At 36.8% G+C, this 27,041-nt stretch overlaps 1 protein-coding gene across 1 annotated transcript; it reads left to right on the top strand.

Moving 5' to 3' along the window:
• Positions 1 to 26,784, top strand: si:cabz01090165.1 (leucine-rich repeat and fibronectin type III domain-containing protein 1-like protein). The gene is given in 8 exon segments (XM_055008833.1): positions 1 to 297; positions 1,997 to 2,197; positions 5,897 to 6,063; positions 10,470 to 10,710; positions 20,641 to 20,853; positions 22,985 to 23,158; positions 23,160 to 23,296; positions 24,141 to 26,784. Coding segments are annotated over 8 exon segments (1,776 nt in total). The 5' UTR covers positions 1 to 33; the 3' UTR covers positions 24,520 to 26,784.
• Positions 26,785 to 27,041: the final 257 nt, after the last annotated feature.

Below are 27,041 nucleotides of genomic sequence, written 5' to 3'. Positions count from 1 at the left end.
TTCTCCTCCTCTTATTGCAGCATCTCAGCAGCAATGGACGTCTCTTCTTCGTCTGTGTGTCCCCTCCTGGTCCTCCTCCTGGTCCTCCTGTCCTCGCTGTCCTCTGGTTCCTCCTCCATGTTGTGTCCGAAGCGCTGCACCTGCCAGAACCTCCTCCCATCTTACACCGTCCTCTGCGCCAAGACGGGCCTCCTGTTCGTTCCTCCCAACATCGACCGGCAGACGGCCGAGCTCCGTCTGATGGACAACTTCATCACCACGCTGAGACACCGGGACTTCGCCAACATGTCCAGCCTGGTGGGTGTTAGAACCTGTAGAGAACCTTCAGAGAACCTTTACAGGATCATCATAGAACTTTTAGAGAACCTTTACAGGACCTTCACAGAACCTTTAGAGGACCTTTAGAGAACCTTCACAGAACCCTTACAGAACCTTCACAGAACCTTTAGAGAACCTTCACAGACAGCCTTCACAGAACCATTAGAGAACCTTCACAGAACCTTTAGAGAACCTTTACAGAACCTTCACAGAACCTTTAGAGAACCTTTAGAGAACCTTCACAGACAGCCTTCACAGAACCTTTAGAGAACCTTCACAGACAGCCTTCACAGAACCGTTAGAGAACCTTCAGAGAACCTTTAGAGAACCTGACAGAACTCAGCATTTATTTCCTCAAACATCCAACAAATGGACTGAAAACATCCGAGTCCTGCAGTTAAAACCATCAGCAGCATCCAGACGTCGTCCAGGATCATTATTGTGTCGCTCACAGGACGTTTCACTGTTTCACTTCTCTTACTGATTTTTAGAGTCAACAGATGAACACTTGAAGAGGAAGTAAAGGAAATTACACAACTAGTTGTTTAAAAAGGAGGATTTTTACAATTAAACTTCAATTAAAGAAGAAACTTTGGAGTTTTTTCTGGTTTCTTCCACAGAGAACATCTGGATTTATTGACGTCTTCCAGGTTTAATGGATAAATTTCACTAATAATAATAAATAAAAGGATTTATTACATGTTTTATCTGTAGGTTCATGTCTCAGCTGGCAAAAACAAGACAATAAACAACAAAAAAATGGCACAAAATTATCAAAAATTAGACAAATGAAACACTAAATGAGAAAAATAAGACAAAAAAAGAGACACAAAATGACAGAATTTTGACATAAAATGACCAAAAATTTGACAAACAGGACACTAAACTACAAAAATGAGACAATAAATGATGAAATCATCAAAATGATAAAAATGAGACATTAAATGATTTTTTTAAATGGTAAAATTAATTTGCATCTCAACTTTAAAGCTGGAAACAATAAAATAAGCTAAATTACACCATTTTTAATAAATAGTGTAATTTTACAGATATTACCGTTTATTTATTTATTTGATTTATTTTTTTTTTAAATTTATTTTTTATTTTTATTTATTTAGTTTTTTAACAATGATTGAATTAATTTACATCTAACTTTGAAGCTGGAAATCACAAAATAAATTAAAATACACCGTTATTTTGAACAAATAATATTATTTTTACAGTTTATTTTATTATTTTGTATTTTTTGTTTTTTCTTTAGATTTTTATTATTATTGTTATTATTATTTTTTTAAATGCTAAAATTAATTTGCATCCCAACTTTAAAGCTGGAAATAATAAAATAAATTAAGTTACAATTTTGAAAAATAAATAATATTATTTTTTGGACATTACAGATATACGTGGGTTTTTTTTTAATAAAGGATCATTTTAATTTTTTGGGATGTATAATTCCTGATCTCAGTCGACCTGCAGCTCTCATATTAATTATTAACATTATTAATTGTTAATATTATTAATGATTAACATGATTAATTAATACTATTAGCTGGTTGGGAGTTTAAATTGTGAACTGCTGGAACCTGAGGTCAGTTTTTAACCCGACTGTTTCCTCCACAGATCTGATCTCCACCTCCAGGACCTGCTTTAACCTGATGTTTATTATTTTTCTATCCAGATCCACCTGACGCTGAGCAGGAACACCATCAGTCAGATCCGACCGTACGCCTTCGCAGACCTCCAGGACCTTCACGCCCTCCACCTGGACGCCAACCGCCTCACCGTCCTGGACGACGCCCACTTCCAGGGTCTGGTCAACCTGAGACACCTGATCCTGGCCAACAACCAGCTGCACAGCATCTCAGAGGGGGCTTTTCAGGTAAATAATTCAGAAAAATATACAAATAATATTGATTTATTTACATTAAATCACTGTTAGCATCTCAGAGGGAGCCTTCCAGATACAAAATAATGAAAACATCTAACTTTTTGGTCATTTTATGTCTCATTTTTGTCATTTTTTGTCTCAATTTTATCATTAAGTGTCTCATTTTTGTCATTTTATGTCTCATTTTTGTCATTTAGTGTCTCATTTTTGTAGTTTTATGCCTCATTTTTGTCATTTAGTGTTTCATATTTCTATTTTTTGGTCATTTTAGGTCTAAATTTTCTTATTTTGTGTGTCATTTGTCTTTTTGGTCATTTTGGGCCAAATTGTTGTCATTTAGTGTCTTGTTTTTGTCATTTTTGGTAATTTTTTGTCAAAATTCTGTCATATTATGTCTTGTTTTTGTCAGTGTGTGTCTCTGTTTTGCCTCATTTTTGTCATTTTGGGTCTCTTTTTTTGTCATTTTGGGTCTTTTGTCTTGTTTCATTTTATAGTAAGTTAGCTTAGTTGATTATATAATTAAAATATACACAGTGCTGATAGAAACACAAAAATTACAGAAATTGGAGGTAAAAGTGCAGAAACAAGAAGTTAAACATCCACAGAACCAATTTAAAAAACAACAGGAGAAACAATATGTGAATTAATGAGTGAAAAAGGCGACGCCAAAAACCTAAAGCTATTATTTATTGATGTCTGGTTCAGTTTGTAGCAGAACAAGTTTTATTCCAGTTTAATTTCCTCTTTTAATTTACTGTAGAGAAACAGTCCTGTGATAAATAAATGAGGACAGACAGAATTAGTCAGTTAGCCTCCGGCCTTCATCAGCTGGAATTATCATTTTAATTTAAAGCTAATCTTTGTTCAGCTACAAATGGACTTTTACTTCACTAATATGAAAAGAATTTACTGTTTCTCAGTTTAATAAAGCAGCGCTCTGAAAATGGAACAAAATCTGTCAGAAAATCATCAACAGACATTTAGAATAATTCAGCATTCATAGACAGACGGTTGGCTCTTTACTGTCATTCAAGAACAACAAATAAATGCAGAACTCAATTCTATTGCACACTAAATCATCAAAAATAAGCTACTAAATGTAAAAGAAGAGGCAAATGAGACAGTAAGTGACAAAAATGAGAAATTGGTGTAAAAAAGCAGACAAATGAGAGATAAAATGACAATAATGAGACTCTAAGTGATAATAAAGAGGCCCTAGATTTTTAAAAAATAGACAAATGAGAGTTAAAGTGACAAAAATGAGACACAAAATTATAAAAATTGAGACAAATGAGGTACAAAATGACAATAACAATGCACCAAATGATAAAAAATGAGACAAAATGACAAAAATGAGACACTAGATGTAAAAAATGAGACAAATGAGAGATAAAATGACAAAAATGAGACAAATGAGAATGAAAGTGACACAAATGAGACACTAGATTTTAAAAAAGCGAAAAATGAGAGATGAAATGACAAAAATGAGACACTAGATGTAAAAAAAAGCGAAAAATGAGAGATGAAATGACAAAAATGAGACACGATGTAAAAAAAGCTAAACAAATGAGACACAATATGACAAAAATGAGACAAATGAGAATAAAAGTGACAAAAATGAGACACTAGATGTAAAAAGAGACAAATGAGAATTAAAGTGGCAAAAATGAGACATTAGATGTAAAAAAGAGAAAGATGAGAGATAAAATGACAAAAAGAGGCAAATGAGATGCAAAACGACAATAACAACTACACCTGACTCACTAATACCCCATATACAAAAATGTTCAAAGAGATAATAAAAATTAAATTAAATTATATAAGCTACTGTACACAAACTATCAGGCCAATATTTACTGAAAAACAATGTAATTTTCTGCAGATTAAAGCCGTTAAAAGCACCTCACAGCAGTGGTTTAAGTGTGCAGCTGCGTTTTAGTTTGTTTCTCATTTCTTATCATTTTTTGTCTTGTTTTTGTATTTTTGTCTAATTTGTCTAATTTTTGTGTGTTATTATTGTAATTTTATTTCTCATTTGTCTCATTTTCATCATTTTATTTCTCATTTTCATCATTTTTTTCTATATCTAGTGTCTCGTTTTTGTCATCTAGTGTTTCATTTTTGTCAAATTAATTCTCGTGTTTGTCATTTTATTTCTCATTTTTGTCATTTAATGTCTTGTTATTGTCATTTTATTTCTCATTTGTCTCCTTTTTGGCATTCTTTTTCTTATTTATCTCATTTTCATCATTTTATTTCTCATTTGTATCTTTTTTCTACATTTAGTGTCTCGTTTTTGTCATGTTTTACATCTAGTGTCTCATTTTTGACATTTAGTGTCTCTTTTTTGTCATTTTGCATCTCATTTGTTTATTTTTCATGATTTTATTTCTCTTTTTTTTAACCTCTTCCTATTTTCTGCCTTTAAGACTGGTCTCACGACTCTTAAAGTTCCCTTTGTGCAGAAACGAGGTGATAAATGAGCCCTGGTGAATAATTCTGGTAATTCCAGGCAGATTAATGTCTGCTTTATCTGCTGTTCTGATGATCACAATAACCTGGAGGCAATTAGACCAACAAGAAGCTCTGATTACACGTCTTCCTCTGTTTTAAAGCTAAATCTCTTCCCCTCTTCATCTCAAACATCCCATTAGTGCAGTTTTTCTTCACTCAGTTGCTCCTTTCTTATTATTTTCTTGTCTTTGCTTTTAAATATAAGAAATTTGCATTGAAGCGAAAAAGAATGAACTGCAAAAATGTAGAAATTTCAGTTTAAAAATTGTAAAAGTGAACAAGGAAGATGCACAGAACAAGGAACACATTCCCTGGAAAGACGAAAATAATGGAGTTATATGTTGACTAAAACACAACTAAAACAAATCTAATCAGTGCAGATGTCTACATCAAAAAATGCAAGTAGTTTTTTGTTCTTTTAATTCAATTTCTGTTGTTTTGTTTATTTTTTTGTTTTTTTAAAAATATATTTCAGCCTGAAGTAAATCTGACTATTTAACAGATCTTTTAAAACCATTTTTTTCTTGATTTAAAAATATCTATAAAAACATTTTTAATTAAATTAAAATGTTTTTTTAAAAAGCCAAATCTGTGAATACCATCTATATCAAAAATCTTTTTTTTTTTTACAAATAATAATTTGTTCTTTTAGTTACATTTCTGTATATTTTTGACTGTATTTCAAACCATTTTTAAAAGTTTTTTTCTTAATTTGTAAATTTCTAATAAAATCACACTAAAACACAATATGTTAACTGTAAAAAAAAAAAGTCAATTAAAATGTAAGAAAAGCCAAATCTGTAAATACATCTACATCAAAAAATGAGGGTTTTAATTAAGTTTTCTCTCTTTCTGTTTTTTTACTATATTTCATCCACAAATAATTAAAACTATTTTTCATATATTTTTTGAACTCCATACTTTTTTAAATTGTTTTTTTTAATTTACAGTTAATAATTTTAATGTATTATATATACACGTTAATACACACACACACACACACACACACACACACACACACACACACACACACACACACACACACACACACATATATATGTCTGCAGAAACAAGTGTTTTTCTACAGAGTGCATCCCTTCTCTATGCATTAATGCTCTCTGCAGTAGAACCTGGTAACAGTCTTGTCTGACTTCCTGTGACGTCACTTCCTGTCAGGACTTCCTGGAGACCCTGGAGGACCTGGACCTGAGCTACAACAACCTGGTGGACATCCCCTGGGAGACGGTGGCCCTGCTGGTCAGCGTCAACACCCTGAGTCTGGACCACAACCTGATCGAGAGCGTCCCCGAAGGCATCTTCTCCAACCTGCACAAGCTGGCCAGGTGAGGCCACGGCGGCGGCCAATCAGCAGCCTCCATACATTACCTCACTGTAAAACTTCACTTCCTGCTGTTTGATTTCATCCGACTGTAATGAAACACAGCAGAATAAAAGCTCCGGAGCCGACAGCTGCAGCTTGTTTACTGCTCCATCTGGGTATTTTTAGGCTCCACTCACTTTTTATTTTTGCAGCACAAACGCTGATGATCCAGTCTGAGCTGCTGGCGTCGCCCACACAACCAGATCCTTCTTCAATTAAACCTCCACGTTTCCATCAGAAATCTGCAGCTAGAGGCTGAGGAGGCAGATATTCCATCAGATTAGTCAAGTTTCAGGTCAAATGTGCCTGAAAAGATGCTTTTAATGAAGAAACAGCCACCAAAATTCATCCAAAAATACTAACAATTTATCCAAAATTATTCAAAATTCATCCTAAAGGACTCAAATTAATCCCCAATTGACTCAAAATTCCTCCAAAATCACTGAAAATTCAACCAAAATGACTTAAAAGTGGTCATAAATGACTCAAAAGTAGCCCAAAATAACTTAAAACTGACTTTTTTTTAAGAAAATGACTCAAACTAATTCAGAATTTCTTAAAGTTGAACAAAATTGTTAAAAAATGCTCCAAAATGTCTTAGATGTGTCCAGAATTACTCAAATTCTCCAAAATGACTCCACAATTATTCAGAAATTCTCCAAAATGACTCAGAATTCATCCAAAATGACTTAAAATGGTCCAGAATAACTTAAAACTGACTGATTTTTTAAAAAAGTGTCTCAAACTAATCCAAAATGTCAAAAATTCCCCAAAATGACTCAAATAATTCCCCAAAATGTCTCAAAAATTCCCCAAAATGATTAAAAAATGACTCCAAAATTCTCCAGAGCTCCATGTTTCCATGAGAAATCAGCAATTAGAGGCTGAGGAGGCAGATATTCTATAACTCAAGTTTCAAAAAGATGCTTTTCATGAAGAAATAACATACTGCTCTTTATTTCGGTAAACAGGTTTAAATCCTCGACTGATCCTCAATAATCGACTGGATGAAGAATTAAAGAATCATCTCCAGGATTTTTTGTTTCCCCTGAAGCCTCAGGATTAAAATAAACCGTTCATAATCATGTTTTGTTGATGAGCTGCTCGTTAATTTAATAGATTTTTGAACCAATTTCACATAAAACTGGATCAGCTAAACTAAATCCTACACGTCACACCATGCTTCCAGGGAATGTTTAGCTTTCTAGGCTCATCAGAAGCTAAGAAATATTGTTCAAAATAACCTGAAACCTGTCCAGAATTCATCCAAAATTATTCAAATTCATTCAAATGACTCAACAATTCTCCAAACTTCAACCAAAATGACTCAAAAAATCTACAAAATGAGTGAAATATTGTCCGCAATGTGTAAAATTTGTATAAAATGACTCAAAAATTCCTCAAAATGACTCAAAAATGCCCAGAAATGTCTAAAATTTGTATAAAATGACTCATAAAATCTCCAAAATGACTCAAAAATGTCCCAAACAATTTTTAAAAATGTCCAAAATGACTGAAACATTCTTCAAAACTACTCAAAAAGCTCCAAAATTATTCAGAAATGTGTAAAATTTCAATAAAATGACTCAAAAATGCTCAAAAATGTCTCACATTTGCACAAAATGATTCAAAATTCTACAAAATGACTCAAAATTTTTCCAAAATTATTCAAATTTGTACAAAATTTCTCAAAATTCTCCAAAATGACAAAAAATTCTTTAAAATTACACAGAAATTACCTAAATTACTCAATAATTGTCAAAATAATCCTCAAAAATACTCAAAATGTCTCAAATTTGCATAAAATGATTTTTTTAAAAATCTCTAGAATGATTCAAAATTAGTCCAAGTCATCTCATGAAAAAAAGAAATAGTTTAAAATGAAGTGAAATGATGATAATTTTGGATTTTTGAAGTTCAGATCAACACATGAAGCCTTCAAAGAGTTCATTTCAAAGCTAAAAATCTGACATTTATTTTTATTTAAACAGTTTCTGGCTCTGAAAGTTTGGTTTTGTTTCACATTTTGTCCATTAATTCCATTTTGTAGCTTTAAATCGACCTTTTCCTGCGTTTATTTGGCCTGCAGGTCTCTTCTGTGTTTACATGTCGGCAGTAATTTCACTAAAAGCTGTTTTAAACTCCGTCTGTCAACTTTTCCAGCTGACGGCGGTGAAACGCTTTATTAACATCATTGAGTTCAGGAGGAAAAAACTTCTTGCTCTGTCTGGTTTCCCTTTAATTAGAAATGTTTTACACGATGAATCTGCTGACCCGGCATGTTGGAAGAAATCACTCTGGAGTTTACTTTTGGAGATTTATTGCAGTGGAAAGTTTTAGTCTGTATTTTATGTCAGACAGATTCAGCCATAACATTAAAACCAGCTGACGAACAGTGTTTGTTTCAAATGCCTCCAAAAATGACTCAAAAATTGTCAAAATAACTTGAAATCTGTCTAAATGGACTCAAAGATAAATAAAGTTTGATGAAAAAGACCCAATAAACTTTTCATTTAAATGAAACAACTTCTAGATTCATGAAGCCGACGTTTCTGATGGGCTTCAACAAGCTGGAGAACGAGGAGAACCGGAGAACCGGCGGATGCACACGTTCGCCTTTTTCTGCTCGGCTCGTCGATCCGACTTCACCTGGAGAGGAAATGTTTTAGTAATTACACAGAAACGATAAGAAGACAACAACTGGAATGGAATTAAAGTGACTTCAAAGACGCAGCGGATGCTTTGAAGACTAGAAGTTACACGACTGACGGTTCAGTTTAAAGAGTTTCCTCCAAAGAACTGCTCAGCATTCAGGTTTATTTCAGCCAAATTATCCGAAAACTGTAGCAAATGATTAGTTTACATGTAAATAATGACAATAAAGGCTTTTATTGTCTTTTTCTGGTAACTTTTTGACTAGACTAAATTAGTCCAATTAGACGTCACCTTTTTGCTGTAAATCCAACAAATCACCTCCTTCCTTTTCATTTTACTAAATTAATGAAAGCGTGTGAAGCAAGTTGCTCAAAAATGACTGAAAACTTGTCCAGACAGACTCAGATTTGTACAAAATGAATTGAAATTTACATAAAATTGCTAAAAAAAAATTCTAGTGACTCAAAATTTGACCAAAACTAAGAAGAACTGGTCCAAAATAAGCTGAGATCTGTCCAACATTACAAAAAAATCAGCAAAAACTACTCAAAATGTGTCCAAAATGACTTGAAATTTGGCCCAGTTGGCTCAAAAAAAGTTCAAAAATTACTCAAAACATGTTCAGATTTGCCTAAAATTGCGTCCAATGCCTCAAAAATAAAAGACTCCTAACTGGTCTAAAATAACTTGAAACCCATCTTAAATTACTCCAAACCTGACCAAGATGACTCAACATTTGCCCTGCCTAACTCAAAAATTGTCCACATTGACAACAAAACTGTCCAAAACTACTTTAAATTGGTCCAAAATTACTGACAACTTGTCTGAGTTGACTCTAAATCATTCAAAATTAACCAAAATGTGTCCACAAATATTCAAATTTGTATGAGATGAGGTTAAATTTGCCCAAAATGTTCCAAAAGGAGAAAAAAAAATTGTCTAAAAAACTTGAAACAACCCTATTTTCCTCAAAACATAACCAAATTGATTCAGAAATTGTCAAAAATGATTGACAATTTGATCAAAAAGACTCAGATTTGTTAAAAAATGTCTTGTAATTTGTCCAATAAGTTTCAAAATTTGTCCCAAGTGACTCAAAAATTGTCCCGAAAGATTCAGAATTGGTTTACAATGACTATAAACTTGACCAGAAAGACTGAAATTTGTCCAAAATTACTTGAAACAGCTCCCAAATGTTTTAAATTTGTCCCCAAATGATTCCATTTTGGTCATAAATAACTTGAAACGTTGCCTAAATTACTAAAAATATGTCTTAATTGACTCAGTGTTGTTCAACATGACTGAAACTTGTCCCAAGTGACTCAAAAATTGTCCCAAAAGGTTCAAAAGTGCTCCAAAATAACTCGAAAGATGTTCAAATTGGTTCAAAAATTGTTTAAAATGACTAAAGACGACCCCAAAAAGATTGAGATTTGTCCAAAATTACTTGAAATTTGTCACAAATGTTTGAAATTTGGCCCGAAATGACTCGATTTTGGTCAGAAATAACTTGAAATGTTGCCTAAATTACTAAAAAATGAGTCTAAATTGGCTCTAAGTTGTTCAACGTGACTGAAAGCTTGTCCCAAATGACTCAAAAATTGCCCCAAAAGATTCAAAATTGGTCCAAAATAACTCATAAGATGTTCAAAATGCCTCAACATGTGTTCAGCAGTGACATACAGATCTAACTCTTCACATCTCCTCCACCAGGCTGGACATGACATCCAACAAGTTGAAGAAGATCCCTCCAGACCCGCTGTTCCTCAGGATCCCTGTCTACGCCAAGATGAAGGGTTCTCCTCTGACGGCGCTGGTTCTGAGTTTCGGAGGAAACCCGCTGCACTGTAACTGTGAACTGGTTTGGCTTCGTCGACTGACCCGAGAGGATGATCTGGAAACCTGCGCTTCGCCCAAAGACCTGGCCGGGAAGTACTTCTGGACCATCAGAGAGGTAGGTAGCATCTCAGTAGGATCATGTCAGAAGAATGGTCTGTTACAGCTGCGATATAGTATCTCAGCATTAGTCCAACAATGTTCAACAGCAACAGCAATTGTTGGACTGTCTTGGCTGATACGTCTCTACAATGTCTTGTGGACATCAGGTACGGTGCTGTGGAGTGGCAGACCGGGGTGGTGGTTCCTATTTCCAAAAAGGGGGACTGGAGAGTGTGTTCCAACTACCAGGATATCACACTTCTCAGCCTCCCCAGGAAAGTTTACTCTAAGGTGCTGGAAGGGAGGCTCTGATGGATTGTAGAACCTCGGATTCAGGAGGAACAATATGGATTCCGTCCTGTTCGTGGAACAGTGGATCAGATCTTTACCTGCTGAGGGGGTCATGGGAGTTCGACCTGCCAGTCCACCTGTGTTTTGTGAATCTGGAGAAGGCCTACGACTGTGTCCCCTGAGGGGCTCTGTGGGGGATACTGGGGGAGTATGAGGTACTGAGGGAGTATGGGATACTGAGGGAGTATGAGGTACTGGGGGAGTATGGGGTACTGGGGAAGTATGAGGTACTGAGGGAGTATGGGGTACTGGGGGAGTATGGGGTACTGGGGGAGTATGGGGTACTGAGAGAGTATGGGGTACTGGGGGAGTATGGGGTACTGGGGGAGTATGGGGTACTGAGAGAGTATGGGGTACTGTGGGAGAACGGGGTACCAATTTCGTTGATACGAGTCATTGGATCCCTGTAAAACAAAACTGAGAGCTGTGTCCACATACTCAGCACAAAGTCAGACTTGTTTCCAGTGGGTGTTGGACTCCTCCAGGGCTGTCCCTTGTCTCTGATCCTGGTTGTGGTCTTCATGGATCTCAAGGTGCAGCCGGGGTGAGGAGGGTGTCTGGTTTGGGGACCTCAGGATCTCTGCTTTTTGTAGATGATGTGGTTCTGTTGGTTCCTCAGATCTTCAGTAGCTCTGGAGCGGTTTGCAGCTGAGTGTGAAACAGTGGGGATGTGGATCAGAACCTCCAAGTCCGAGGCCATGGTTCTCTGATGGAAACCAGTGGATTGCTCCCTCTGGGTTGGGGGGGAGTTGCTTCTCCAAGAGAAGGAGTTCAAGTATCTCAGGATGTTATTCATGAGTGATGGGAAAATGGAGCTAGAGATGGAGTGTTGGTGCAGCGTCAGCAGTAATGAAGGAGTTGAACCGAACCGTCATGGTGAACAGGGAGCTGAACCTCAAGGAGAAGCTCTCAGTTTACCATCCATCTACGTTTCAACCCTCACCTATGGTCATGAGCTCTGGGTAGTGACCCAAAGAATGAGATCGTGGATAGAAGCGTCTGAAATGAGCTTCCTCCGTAGGGTGTCTGGACTCAGCCTTAGAGATAGAGGGAAAAGCTCAGACATCCGGAGGGAGCTCAGAGTAGAGCTGCTGATCCTTCACCTCTGAAGGAACCAGCTGAGGTGGTTTGGATATCTGATTCAGATCCTCCAGGGAGACTTCCTTTGGAGGTTTTCTGAACATGTCCTCCAGGGAGGAGACCCCGGGGCAGACCCAGAACCTGCTGGAGGGATTATATATCTCATCTGGCCTGGGAACGCCTCAGGAGGAACGTCTGAAATGACCTGCTTCTTCTGCTGCCTCCACAACCTGATGGATGGATGGATGGATGGATGGATGATGGATGGATGGATGGATGGATGGATGGATGGATGGATGGATGGATGATGGATGGATGATGGATGATGACGGATGGATGGATGGATGGATGGATGATGATGGGTGGGTGGGTGGATGGATGGATGGATGGATGGATGGATGGATGGATAATGGGTGCATGGATGATGGATGATGGATGGATGGATGGATGGATGGATGGATGGATGATGGATGGATAATGGGTGGATGGATGGATGGATGGATGGATGGATGGATGGATGGATGGATGATGGATGGATTAATGGATGGATGGATCTCAGTAATATCGTATCAGAATAATGTGGGATTTACACTAATTTAGAGGTAACTTTGATATCTAGAACTTTCTTTAGTTTTAGTTTCACCATTTATCCCTAAAAACAGAAAAGATCTGAGTCACTGTTTCCAGCCAAACGTGGAGTTGTAACCTCCCGACGACAGAATCTGCCCTCGGAATGTGTTTTGGGTCCTAATGCTCTAAACTCAGTGGTGAAATGTGATTTTCCAGCATGTTAACTCCGGCCCTCTGTGGATATTTAATCAGTTCGTTCCTCAAGGACACATGATCCGGCAGATGGTCGGTGTCGCCGAGGACCCAACCTCCTGCTCAAAGTGACGAGTTTGAAATGCAAAAAGATTCATTCCGAGGAAACGGCGAAGGTTTATTGAGCCACACAGATGATGAAGTACGAGGGAAAATTAGGCCGCGAGAGGAATAAATGAAGCAGATGTGGTCCGGTGTTTAGCCTTTACCCGCACACACACACTTTTATTGGTCTATTTAACAAGGAAAGTGCACATTAAATAAACATTACTGCAAATGTAGCAGCTATTTTTCACCAGCGGTCCCAAGAGACTTGTTACAAAGGCCGGCAAGAATAACACAAAAACAGCTTTTTTAATAAAATATGAGCATGCAGGGAAATAAGAGGAAGTTAACCCCTTCAGCGCCAGATAAATTCAATTCACTGTTTAAATCCACAAGCTGATTTTTTTAAGCTTCTGTCCTTTTTAGGCAAAACAAGCAATTTTGCTTGGTTCTGATTGGGTTTAAGTTTGTTTTTTCACATTTATTTTAAACATTAAAGAGTAAGGGCGGAGTAAAAGTGTTATTTAGGGGCTATTAGGTTGATAAAGCTCAAAAATGTCACTGGTTAGATGAATTATTGCCCTGTAATGTGCACTCATATTTATAAAAGTCTTATGAAATTCCTTTAAAAACAACAAACAACTGAAAAAATACCCCCAAAAAACAGCTACTGGACAACCAAAAAAAATTAGCTTATTGTTGTTTTTGTGCATTTAAGCCTGTACAACATAACCTGTTTTTTACCCTAAAAGGTTCCTGCAATGGAAAACAACCTTATTTTAATCTAAAAGGGACCACAAATGACAAAACAAACATCATGTTGTATTGAAGGAGATTCGAAACTCGAGATTAAGATCATAAAATCATTATGTGGTTCGTGGTTGTTCCACCAGGTGGAGTCTCTTACTGTTTAATACTGTAGAGACCAGAGGGCAAGCAGAGAGCATTGTGGGGATTTAACTAGCAATGGACACCATGAAAAAGACTTCTATGATGCTTAATGACCTCCAGAATACATAAGAGTTGACATAGCAACTGGTAGCATGTGTCTGTGGCTTTACTTTAGCAACCAGAGGAGGCAGTCAGTTAACATCTGAGCACTGTGGGAGTTTAGCTAGTAAAGGGGCACCATGACAAAGACTTCTATGATGCTTAATGACTTCCAGAATACATAACGGTTGACGTAGCAACTGGTAGCACGAGTCTGTAGCTTTACTTTAGCAACCACGGGAGGCAGGCAGTTAGTGTTTGCAAGCAGTGAGCATTGTAGGAGCTTAGCTCGTAAAGGTGCACCATGACAAAGACTTCTATGATGCTTAATGACTTCCAGAATACATAACGGTTGATGTAGCAACTGGTAGCATGAGTCTGTAGCTTTACTTTAGCAACCACGGGAGGCAGGCAGTTAGTGTTTGCAAGCAGTGAGCATTGTAGGAGCTTAGCTCGTAAAGGTGCACCATGACAAAGACTTCTATGATGCTTAATGACCTCTGGCACACATAACAGTTGACCTAGCAACTGGTAGCATGTGTCTGTAGCTTTACTTTAGCAATGAGAAGAAGCAGACAGTTAACGTGTTAGCATTGTGAGAGCTTAGCTAGTAAAGGGGCACAATGACAAAGACTTCTGTGGTAATTAATGACCTCTGGAATACATAACGGTTGACCTAGCAAACTCATGTGTCTGTAGCTTTGTAAAAAAAAGGATTTCAAACATGTTTAGATTTACCTAAAATTGCATCCATTGGCTCAAAAATGGTCAAATAAGACTCCTAATTTGTCAAAATGACTCAATACATGTTCAAAATGGTCCAAAATGTTTAAAAATGATCCAACATTTGTTACACACGACCCAAAAACTGTCCACATCAACTACAAAATTGTATAAAAAACCTTCTCAAAACACTCAATTTTAATATTATTAATTGAAATCTTGTGTATTTTTTTTTTAGTTTATTGCAGAATAATGTGGTATTTCCACTGATTTAGATGTAATTTTGACATCTAGAACCTACTTTAGCTTTATCATTTATCCATAAAAACAGCGAGGATCTGAGTCACTGTATAATATTGCACTGATTCTTTTACATACCGCAGTATCTTCTGGGTTTTTTAATGATAATTCTGCCAAAAAAGGTCAAGAAAGTCATCTAAAACTCATATCCCCAGTTGCTATCCTCCTATAAAAGCCGGTAACCACATTATAAAGAAGTTCAGACAGCTTCAAAGAAGGTCTGCTGGAGATTAGTTCCAGGTAGATATGGAGGGAGTAAAGGTTGGAGGAACCCGCCGCGAGAACTGTTTTTCACCCAAACGCCTGCTGGGAAAAGGCCTCGGTGTATGTCGGAGCTGACGCTGATACACGAGGAGATAAAAACGGAATTAAGTGGAGCGTCTGGAGAGGATGGTGCAGAGGGCTTCATCACCTGGAGATCCCACAGAGAGCGATAAGTGTTGGTGCAGCTCCAGATAAAGGCGGGATTAATTGGTATCGTGGTTCAGAAGCTCGGGTAATGGCCGCGGACCTCCCTGGGACAGGTGCTGTAGAATCGCTGTAAGAGGATTAGCCTCGTGAAGAGGTCGACCCGCAGACCTCCGTGTCACTCAAGTGCATATTAACGCTAGCGGAGGTAATAGCTTCTTTGGTGCCGCGAGGACAAGAGAGTTCTCCCACACTGGAAAAAATGCTCCTCTCAAAACAAGAAAAAAAACTGATTTCAAGGAACTTTCACCTTGAAATAAGTGGAAAAAATCTGCCAATAGAACAAGTGAAAAATGTCTTGGTAAGATTTCTTGAAATAAGATATGATATTTAGAATATTGAGATCTCAAAATTAGCTGGGAAAACTTATTTTAAGCTCTTATTTTACCAGGATTGTCAAGCTTAGGTGTCTTAAAATAAGCCAGACACGCTTAAAAAAATAAGCAGTTTTTCACTCAAAAATAGATTTTTGCTTTCATATAACCTCCTAATTTGAGATGTTTTAACCCTCCTCTTCATTTATGGGCACCAAAAAATAAAAATAATATAAGATAAAAAAAAATAATAAAAATCCCAAAAATTCACCAAAAAAAAATCCCCAAATTTCTGAAAATTTGCAAAACCTTCAGGCTCAAAATTACAATAATTCTTTGAAAGTTTCCCTTAAAAGTTTTATTTAAAAAAAAAAAATCACCCAAATTTGGCAAGAAAATTCTTGTAAATATTTTCAAAAAATGAGTAAAAATCTTCCAAAAAAAAATCCTAAAAATATCTAAAGTGATTACATATATATCAGTAAAACTTCTAATATTTTCTTTAAGAACATTCACAAAAAAATCACCCAAAATTCACTGGATTTTGGTTGATTTTTTTGTGAATGTTCTTAAGAAACATGTTTAACATTTCTTTTTCTACCACCAAAAAATGTTTAAAATTTTCCCAAAAATGTTGAAAATATGGACATCAAAAGTTTCATTGTGAAAATCCCCCCCCGCCACATTTTCAAACTTTAAAATGAGTCATTCTGACCTGCAGGACGACATGAGGGTTAAACTTATTTTGAGTTTTCTTGTAAAATTCAACTCAAAACAAGATAATTTCCAGATTTTTTGACTTAACAAGATATTTAAGATGCATTGTCTTAAAACAAGTCCCTCCATCTGATGAAATGTCTCTTGTTAAGTGAATTTTTCTCAAATCGAGTGGGATGAGACATTTAGACTAAAAATAAGACAAACAGACTTGGTAAGATTTTGAGTTTTTGCAGTGCATCAGGGGTCGGGTGTTACCCAGAGATGGAAGACGCTCCACTGGACATCCAACTCAACATAAAATAAGATCATTTTAAAAGTGAGAAACAAAATGACAAAAACATGAGACAAATGACAAAAGTCAGACAAAAAAGACTAAAAACAACAAAATGAGACAATTGACACAAAACAAAACAAAAAGTTAGACAATAAAGTTACAAAGCGACAAAATGACCAAAAATGACAAAAACAAACGACACGAAAAAACAAAAATGAGACAAAAAATGAGACAAAAAAGTTACAAAGCGACAAAAAATGACCAAAAATGACAAAAATACAACACAAAATGACAAAAACATGAGACAAACAACACAAAAAAATAAAAGAGACCAAAAATGAGACAAAAAATTTACAAAGTGACAAAAAATGGACACAGAAGGAAAAAACGAGACAAAAAGTGACAAAAGCCAGAAACAAAACGACAAAAGTCAAACAAAAAAAGACAAAACACAACAAAAACAAGACAAAATATTACAAAAAATGACAAAAATGAGAAACAAAACGACAAAAACATGAGACAAACGACAAAAATCAGACAAAAAAAACACCAAAAACAAGACAAAAAATGAGATGAGAAATGATGATAAATTATGAGAAATGAGAGACGATACAAAATAAAAAAATTAGACAAAAAAAGCTACAAAGTGACAAAAAATGGACACAAACATGACAAAAAAGAACAAAATGTAACAAAGTAGACAAAAAAACACAAGCGAGACAAAAAGGAAACACTACGACAAAAACGAGAAGCATATCGACAAAAACACGAGACAAACAACAGGAAACGAAACAAAAAAAAGAGCCAAAAATGTGACAACAAAGTTCCAAAGTAACAAAAAAATGGACAAGCAACACAAAAAAGACACTAAAGGACCAAAACGAGACAAAAAAAGACAAAAGCCAGAGCCAAAACGACAAAAACTGACAAACGTCAGACAACAAAAAGACAAAAACCAACAAAAACAAGACAAAGTATTACAAAAATGAGACACAAAATGACAAAAAATGGACCAACGACACAAGCAACACAAAAAAGACGCAAAACAAAAACAACACAAATAATAACAAGAGAACCAAAACGACAAAAAATAAGCAAACAACACAAGTGAGACAAAAAGGAAAAACAAAACGGCAAAAGCAAGAAACAAAACAAAAATGTGAGAAAAATGACAAAAGTCAGACAAGAAACAACAAAAACAAGACAAAATTTTACAAAAACGAGACACAAAATGACAAAAAATTAGACACAACATGAAACAAAACAAAAATTAGACAAAAAAATTACAAAACGACAAAAAATGGACACAAACGAGACAAAAAATGATAGAAGCAAGAAACAAAACGACAAAAACTATACAAACAACACAAGCGAGACAAAAGGGAAACACAAAATGACAGAAATGAGAAATAAAACATCTAATTGTCAATTTTTTTTTGTTTCATGTTATTTATCTCATTTTATGCCGTTTTGTCTCATTTTTTGTAATATTTTGTCTTGTTTTTGTTGTTTTTTTTGTCTTTTTTTCTCTGACTTTTGTCGTTTGTCTCGTTTTTGTCATTTTGTTTCTCACTTTTGTCATGTTTTGTCTTGTTTTTGTCCTTTTGTGTCTTTTTTATGTCGCTTATCCATTTTTTGTCACTTTGGAATTTTTCTGTCTCATTTTTTGTCTCTTTTTTGTTTTGTTTCATGTTGTTTGTCTATTTTTTGTCATTTTGGTTCTCATTTGTGTAATATGTTATCTTGTTTTTGTTTTTTTGTCTTTTTGTCTGACTTTTGGCGAAGTATACAATCTAGATAATATAAACAAATGTCTATTGTGCAAAGAAGATTATTTGCATTTCTCAACTTAAATGTCAACTAAACACACTTCAGAAAAACATTCATATAAGCATATAGAAAGGTCTCTGAATATCTATAAAATATGCATAGAAATAAACATTTGTACCCCGAAGGCTCCAGATTGTTGCTTGAGGGTTTGAAGTTGTGAATAACAGACCTCAGACTGTTTCTCCTCTAAACTCCACATCCTCCTGCTTTCACACTTTCCACCCAGCAGCCCTGTTCAATCACCGCCTTCTACCCCCGAGCTCCATGGGAGCATCGGAGGGTCAGACCGTGATACGGGACCGAGAGGTTTATTTGAAGCTGTGGTCATCAAGTCAGCAATCATCTCTGCTGGTAGCAAGACCTGAGAAAGGACCCAGAAATAAAGGGTTTGGAGGCACGCTGAGCGTCAGGAGTGATGAGAAGCCTGGATAAGAAGCCTGGATAAGCCGCCTGGATAAGCCTTGGCCGGCCTGCAGTAAGACTCTGCCGGGGTTCTGGACGGCTTTACGCTGGCTTAAGAGCCACTGGGTGGGTTTTAAATAATGCAAGGGCTGAAAAACTCCGAGATCACTTAATCTTCGTGTGCAAACAAGCCTCCTGAAAACTCTGGAGGAGCACGATGCCGGCAGCTAGTCTGAGCTACAGCTGAAGCACATATCTGGAGTTAGTAGAATCTCTTTATATTGGTTTGGTTTCTGTCAACAGGACGGGTTTGTCTGCGAACCAGAAACACAAAGTGAGACAAAAATGAGACACAAAATGACAAAAACAAGAAACAAAATGACAAAAAAAGAGACAAACGACATGAAACAAAACAAAAAATTAGACAAAAAAGTTACACTGACATAAAAATGGACACAAATGAGACAATAAAGGAACAAAACACAAAAAATAGACAAAAAACACAAACAAGACAAAGAGGAAACACAAAATGACAAAAATGAGAAACAAAATGACAAAAAATGAGACAAACGGCACAAAACAAAACAAAAAATTTGACAAAAAAGTTACAACGTGACAAAAAAATTGACCCAAGCGAGACAAAAAGGAAACACAACACAACAAAAACGAGACAAATAATGACCAAAACAAGAAACAAAATGATATAAACACGAGAGAAATGACAACAGTCAGACAAAAAAAAGACAAAAAACAACAAAAACAAGACAAAATATTACAAAAACGAGAAACAAAACAACAAAATTGAGACAAACGACACGAAACAAAACAAAAAATTTGGCAAAAAAGATACAGTGACAAAAATGGACGCAAACGGGACAAAAAAGGAACAATACTCAAAAAATAGACAAAAAACACAAACAAGACAAAGAGGAAACACAAAATGACAAAAACGAGAAACAAAATGACAAAAAATGAGACAAACAGCACAAAACAAAACAAAAAATTTGACAAAAAAGTTACAACGTGACAAAAAAATTGACCCAAGCGAGACAAAAAGGAAACACAACACAACAAAAACGAGACAAATAATGACCAAAACAAGAAACAAAATGATATAAACACGAGAGAAATGACAACAGTCAGACAAAAAAAGACAAAAAACAACAAAAACAAGACAAAATATTACAAAAACGAGAAACAAAACAACAAAATTGAGACAAACGACACGAAACAAAACAAAAAATTTGGCAAAAAAGATACAGTGACAAAAATGGACGCAAACGGGACAAAAAAAGGAACAATACTCAAAAAATAGACAAAAAACACAAACAAGACAAAGAGGAAACACAAAATGACAAAAACGAGAAACAAAATGACAAAAAATGAGACAAACGGCACAAAACAAAACAAAAAACTAGACAAAAAAGTTACAACGTGACAAAAAAATTGACACAAATGAGACAAAAAATTACAAAAAAGGAACAAAAATTGACAAAAAACACAAGCGAGACAAAAAGGAAACACAAAACAGCAACAACGAGACACAAAACAACGAATAAAGCAAAACACAAAATGACAAAAACAAGACAAAGAATAAAAAATCTTGTGGTTTGGTTTGTGTCAACAGGAGGAGTTTGTCTGCGAGCCGCCCATGATCACTCGCCACACCTCCAAGATGTTCGTGATGGAGGGCCAGGAGGTCAGTCTGCGCTGTAAGTCCATCGGAGACCCCGAACCGTCCACCCACTGGGTCAGTCCGGACGGGAAGCTGATCGGAAACACGTCCAGGACCGTCTGCTACGAGAACGGCTCGCTGGACATCTTGAAGGCCTCTGTCAAGGTAAACAAGCAGCTTCAGCTTTTAAGGAATAACGTCGTGTTTGTCCTCGAGATCAGTGCCAATTACATGTGCCTCTTGACGAGGTACATATGTGTAACAAATTTTATAACTTTACGTGACACGTACTGGCCGTAATTCCTGTTTGAAATTGTCCAGGGGGCGCTATGGAGCCACTTTGGCACACACATGTGCAGTTCCCCTAAAATATCAAATTGTTTGCCAGTCCTGATGTGTGCGCACATTTTCACACCTTTTCAAGTATTTTTAGACCTTCAAAAGTCCAATTCAAAAAGCGGACAAAGAACTAATTAAAGCTGCAAGCAGCATTGGTTGGGTCCTTGCATCCTTGCTGGTCAGTGAATCCAAGCGTGTCCACCAGGTGGCACTATCACTGTGAATATATATCGGTCGTGATGGATGTGATGAGGGCCAGACTCTGATCACACATGTGAAGTTTGAGGCAGATTTGAGTATTTACAGGCTACTTGGACAGCACTTCCTGTTTCATGGCGAATTGTCAAAATTCTGCTGGCCTCCATTTCCACGCCCTCAGACTTGTTGGGAGCATTTTGATAACTTTTGATCACAACAGCTGGTTGTACATCCTGGGCAAATTTGAGGTTTCTCGGCATTATCCCCTTTGAGTTTATAGCTTTTGAAAATGTCCAAAAATGCCCCAAAATCGTCCAAAATATGACATATAATTCAAAATAAGTGACTTCCTGTTTTGTTTTGAGCATGGGTGTAAATTATATTTTTGTGCATCTTGACGAGTTACATATATACTTCGCCTTGTGTATATATGTTATTTTGCACTATTTGATACTTGAATTTATATTTGTTTTCTTATTTCTATCTATCTATCTATCTATCTATCTATCTATCTATCTATCTATCTATCTATCTATCTATCTATCTATCTATCTATCTATCTATCTATCTATCTATTTCTTGTGTATTTTTATTCTTTATTCGTATTGTTTTCGGTGTGGGACAGGTGCACACCTGCATTTCACTACACATTATACGATGTATAATTGTCTTTGTGATAAGTAAAGGTCTTGAATCTTGAATGTGTACCAAATTTCATAGCTGTAGGTGACATGTAGTGGCCACAGTAACATGTGTAGTTCCACTAAAATATCAATTTTTTTGCCGGTCCTGATGTGAGTGAAAATTTTTGAGTATTTCTCGACCTTCAAAGTCCAATTCAAAAAGTGGACGAAGAATGAAAAAGAAGAAAAAACCTATGCCCCATGACCCTAAGAAAGAAAGAAAGTGGTTGGTTGGTTGGTTGGTATTTCGGTTGATTGATAGGTAGGTTGGTTGGTTGTTGGTAGGTAGGTAGGTAGGTCGGTTCGGTCGGTTGGTAGGTAAGTAGGTAAATTCGAGGGAAATTCAAGTTCAGTTCAAATACATGAAGTGATGTTTTATAGAGTCAGAGGTCTGCTCTGATTAATTCATAAGTTTGCAAACACCATAAAATAAGACTTAAATGATGCATCAAGCTGAATCTCTGATGGATCTGTAACCTTGTCTTGAATCAAAAGCTGCTGCTGATGTTGGAGCTGAGGCCACTTTCGGTCTCATACAGTTTTTATGTAGACATTTCATCCAGAGTTTGATCCATGGAAGATAATCCTCCTGTTTAAATTCAACCCTGCACACCATCAGGTTTTCATTACAGATGCAGCAGTGAGTCTTTGGTCCAGACAGAAAAGCAGCTCTGGACTTTATACAACCTGCAGAAACACAACAGTTCAACACGGAGATGCATGTTTTGATGCTGAACATCTCCATGAGTTCATCAAACTAATCCAGCTCAGAAGACTTTTTCTAATATACCGATAAAGTTTTTTAAAACCACGGACATACAACAAGCCACTAACGCTACTGGATTCCAACTGAGCTCTGGTTGGAGGTCATTAACCTCCACGGATATCTTTGTCATGGTGCCCCTTTACTAGCTGAAACCTCCCACAATGCTTTAACATGAACTGCAGTCTGAGTGACACCTCCTCTGGTCTCTACAGTATTAAACAGAAAGAGGCTCCTCCTGGTGGAACAACCAGGAACTGCAGCTGATAAAATGTGGATAAATGTTCTGTTTCTCTGTTTCTGTGGTTTCCAGGATTCAGGAAAGTTCACCTGCATCGCCTCCAATGCTGCCGGAGAGGCCACGGCTCCCGTTGAGTTGGTCGTCAACCCGTCTCCGCACTTCGACCCGAAGCTGGACCCCGATCCGGGACCGTCGGACATCCCCACGTCCATCAAGTCCAACATCAGTGGGGGCCAGGCCCGGGTCCGACCAGCAGAGGGTCAGCGTGTCCGACCTGACGTCCAGCTCCGCTACCATCCGCTGGCCTCCGCAGAACCACATCCCAGGAGTCCGGATGTACCAGATCCAGTACAACAGCTCCACCGACGACATCCTCATCTACAGGTAGGACCGGGGCTTTGGTTCTGTTGGGTTTGGTTCAGAAGCACTGAACATTTCTGGGTCACAACTGTGAAGAGATTCTGCAACGTGCTTTACGTTGTGTTGCACTGAATCATGGGTAAATCAAGAAGATGGATGTTCATGGAATATTTCTCATTTCCTTTCGCCCATGCTCTGAATTGTTCATCTATTTGCAGACGCGTGGAGTTACTGCTGGTTGTAATTATCTGCCTGAAACTGCAGCTGATAAATAACAAAAGTTATTAGGAGGAAAACGGTCGTGCAGCAGATTAAGATGGGTTGGACGTGGAATTCCCTCATAAATCTTTAAGGTATCTCGTGAATAGTGAGCTCTTGGCAATGCAAAGTTTGCAGCAGAGTCATATCATGACGTGCAAATGAGATTTTTGACTAATTTGATGTAGATTTCTGCTTAAAACTGTAAAAAGCACATTGCAAACAGCTGATTTTAGTCCTGTTTTGGGCTCTAGGTTTACTGTTTTGCAGGAAGTTGATCCACTGTTTTAAAAAAAAATGGTGAAATTCAGGTAGGAGACCAGACTAAACCACCTTAAAGCAGTCTGGACTGGTTGGTTCTGGGTTTGGACTTGTCAAATGGAACAACAGAAAGATCCTGACATGACAAACGGAGGCAGTTTCAGGTTTTTTTTGTTTTGGAAGCAAATATCTCAGGGAACAACAAAGGAAGTGATTTGGATTCAGGCAGCAGCATTTATTTTTGAAAAACCAACTCATCGGTGATGCCAGAGACGAACAGGTGGAGAGAGAAAGAGTCCAGCCTCGAGCAAACATCTGTTAATGAAAACCTTCAATGTTCTCGCGACAGTCTCCAAGGAAAAGCTCGAGACCCTCGGCGGAATTCAGACGGCAGACAGGTGGAGACGGAAAAACAGAGGAACGTGATGATGGAAGATGGGATGAAGGCTGACGGATCCTGCTGGGAGATCAGCGGCGAGGAGGACGTGAAAACCTGGAATGAAAAGAGCCGATGGAAAAAACAAAAAGAGGAACAAAACGCAAAAAATAGACAAAAAACACAAGACAAAACAGAAACACAAAATGACAACAACGTAAAAGAAAATGAGACGACAGGAACCAAAACAAAAAAGAGACAAAAAATTGACAAAAAAGCTACAAAGCAACAAAAAATGGACAAACGACACAACAAAAGACACAAAATGACAAAAATGAGACAAAAATGGTAAAAGCGAGAAGCAAAACAACAAAAAATAGGCAAACAGCACAAGCGAGACAAAAAGGAAACACAAAACGACAAAAATGAGAAACAAAACGACAAAAACGAGACAAACGACAAAAATCAGACCAAAAAAACAACAAAAACAACACAAAAACAAGACACAAAACAACAAAAAAGAGACAACAAATTGGACAAAAAATTACAAAGCGACAAAAAAATGGACAAACGAGACAATAAATGACAAAAACAAGAAACAAAATGACAAAAACTGCGGCAAATGCCAGACAAAAAAAGACAAAAAACAACAAAAAACAAGACAAAATATTACAAAAATGAGACACAAAATGACAAAAGAACAATCTAGTGTTTTACTTTATGATCCAAACAACTTGTCATGATCTAGAAATTATTTTAAATTTATAGATTTACTAATTTACAATCTGCAGTTAATGTCTTCTCTGTAATTTTTACACATTGAGGACCAGATTGGACCCTCTGGAGGACCACTTTTGGCCCACAGGCCTCATGTTGGACACCCCTGCATTTTAGAGAGTTTTTGATCAGATTTTTTAGCTGCTAATCTCCAGATGTGGATTTTAGAGAGTTTTTGATCAGATTTTTTAGCTGCTAATCTCCAGATGTGGATTTTAGAGAGTTTTTGATCAGATTATTTAGCTGCTAATCTCCAGATGTGGATTTTAGAGAGTTTTTGAGGCTCTCATGTGGCTCCGTCCGGCCACTCAGCCGCCATTGCCTAGCAACCCCGTCCAGGATGCATAATGGAGTGTTATTGTGGAGTGGTTGGAGGGCCGACAGATGACAGTTTGAAACGTCCAAGGCTTTAATTCCTGTTTTAACCTCAGAGTAAATCACCGCTTTCTGGCCAGAACACTCTGGATATTTTATACGGCGCTCCATGAGGGTGACGTGGTTGTTTTATTTTTTATTACGACGGCTGAACAGAAACGAGAAGTCCTGGAATGCACCGTTTGAGTCCAAATGCGACAACAAAGCATCTGTTATCAGCCGAATGAAGCCATTTTGTGGTCTGATTTTGTTGGGTTTAGGTACAAAAACAAGTTTAGGGGTTAAATTACACCAACATTAAACTTTAACCTCATTTTCACATTGGAAAACTGACAGTAGAGGACGTAACAAGGATTCAGATTTCACCACCATTCCCTCCATTGTCTTAAAATGATGGAACCCTAGTAACACATTTTGAAGGAAGAAGAAGAAGAAGTCGTAGTGAGAAGCCAAAGTTTATTAAGAAGTTTGAATAATTAGGGGTCTGTTGAAAATTTTAATGAGAACAACATAATATAATAACCACACAGTTAAGATTAGGGGAAAATGATAGTTGTTATTAAAGACAATTACACTGAAACTATCAATCAGACGTATTATTGACCCATCTATCCACTCCAACCTCCTCCCTGAGCTAATTTCTTTACAATGAGTTATTTGCTGCTTTCTTAATAGAACTAAAGTGGCAAAATGGAAAATAAATTACAAGAACCGACCATGATACACAAAAATCACAGTCATGATTAAAGAAACTGATGTTTATCGGGCATTTTTTTTTGACCCATCCATCCACCCTGACCTCCTCACTGATGTATTTTCTTTACAATGAGCTGTTTCCTGCTTTCTTCATACAACTTTTTGACAGATTTGTTACTTTAAAATAATCTAAAATCATCTTTTGGCGCTGTGCTGTTTATTGTTCCAAATATGTAATTCAGAGATTAAAAAGATTTTTTTTACAGCTACAGGATCATAAACTCGGCCAAATGAGCAACAAAAGTGTCATCAATCAGTGATTAAATGCTTTTTAAATCCAAATATAATCAACTAAAACACTGTTAAAGAGAATCATAAAAAGAAAAGCTCATTTAGTGAGACCCAGATTAGTCATTTAGTGAAACAGGAAGGACTTATTTTACTTCTGACAGGTACCTGAGGTGTGCAGGTGTTTGTTTCTGTGTATTTTCTGCAGTTTTACCCGTCGGTTCTCAGTTCCTGTGGTAACGTTCCGTCCTCTGAGGCAGCCTGAGGCGCCGACGTGCAGCTTTTCTTCTCTTCTAAAGGTCAACAGTTTGAAAACCAGAGTTCAGGGTGGTGAAATAAAATAACTGCTGCTGTTGTTCCTGGAGAACCCAGAGCTGCTGCAGCAGAACATTAGAAATACAAACAGCTCGACGTAGGGAAGAACTGCACTGCAAAAACTCCAAATCTCACCAAGTCTATTTGTCTTATTTTCAGTCAAAATGTCTCATCCCACTTGATTTAAGATAAATTCACTTAACAAGAGACATTTCATCAGATGGAGGGACTTGTTTTAAGACAATGCATCTTAAATATCTTGTTAAGTCAAACAATCTGGAAATTATCTTGTTTTGAGTTGAATTTTGCAAGAAAACTCAGAATAAGTTTAACCCTCGTGTCGTCCTGCAGGTCAAAATTGACCCATTTTAAAGTTTGAAAATGTGGGAAAAAACCTATTTCCACAGTGAAACTTCTGATATC

This window comes from Amphiprion ocellaris, unplaced genomic scaffold (assembly GCF_022539595.1).
Source record: "Amphiprion ocellaris isolate individual 3 ecotype Okinawa unplaced genomic scaffold, ASM2253959v1 Aocel_unscaffolded267, whole genome shotgun sequence".
Taxonomy (NCBI): Eukaryota; Metazoa; Chordata; class Actinopteri; family Pomacentridae; genus Amphiprion; species Amphiprion ocellaris.
The sequence above is the reverse complement of the archived record's forward strand: the minus strand, read 5'-3'. Positions and strand labels throughout refer to the sequence as shown.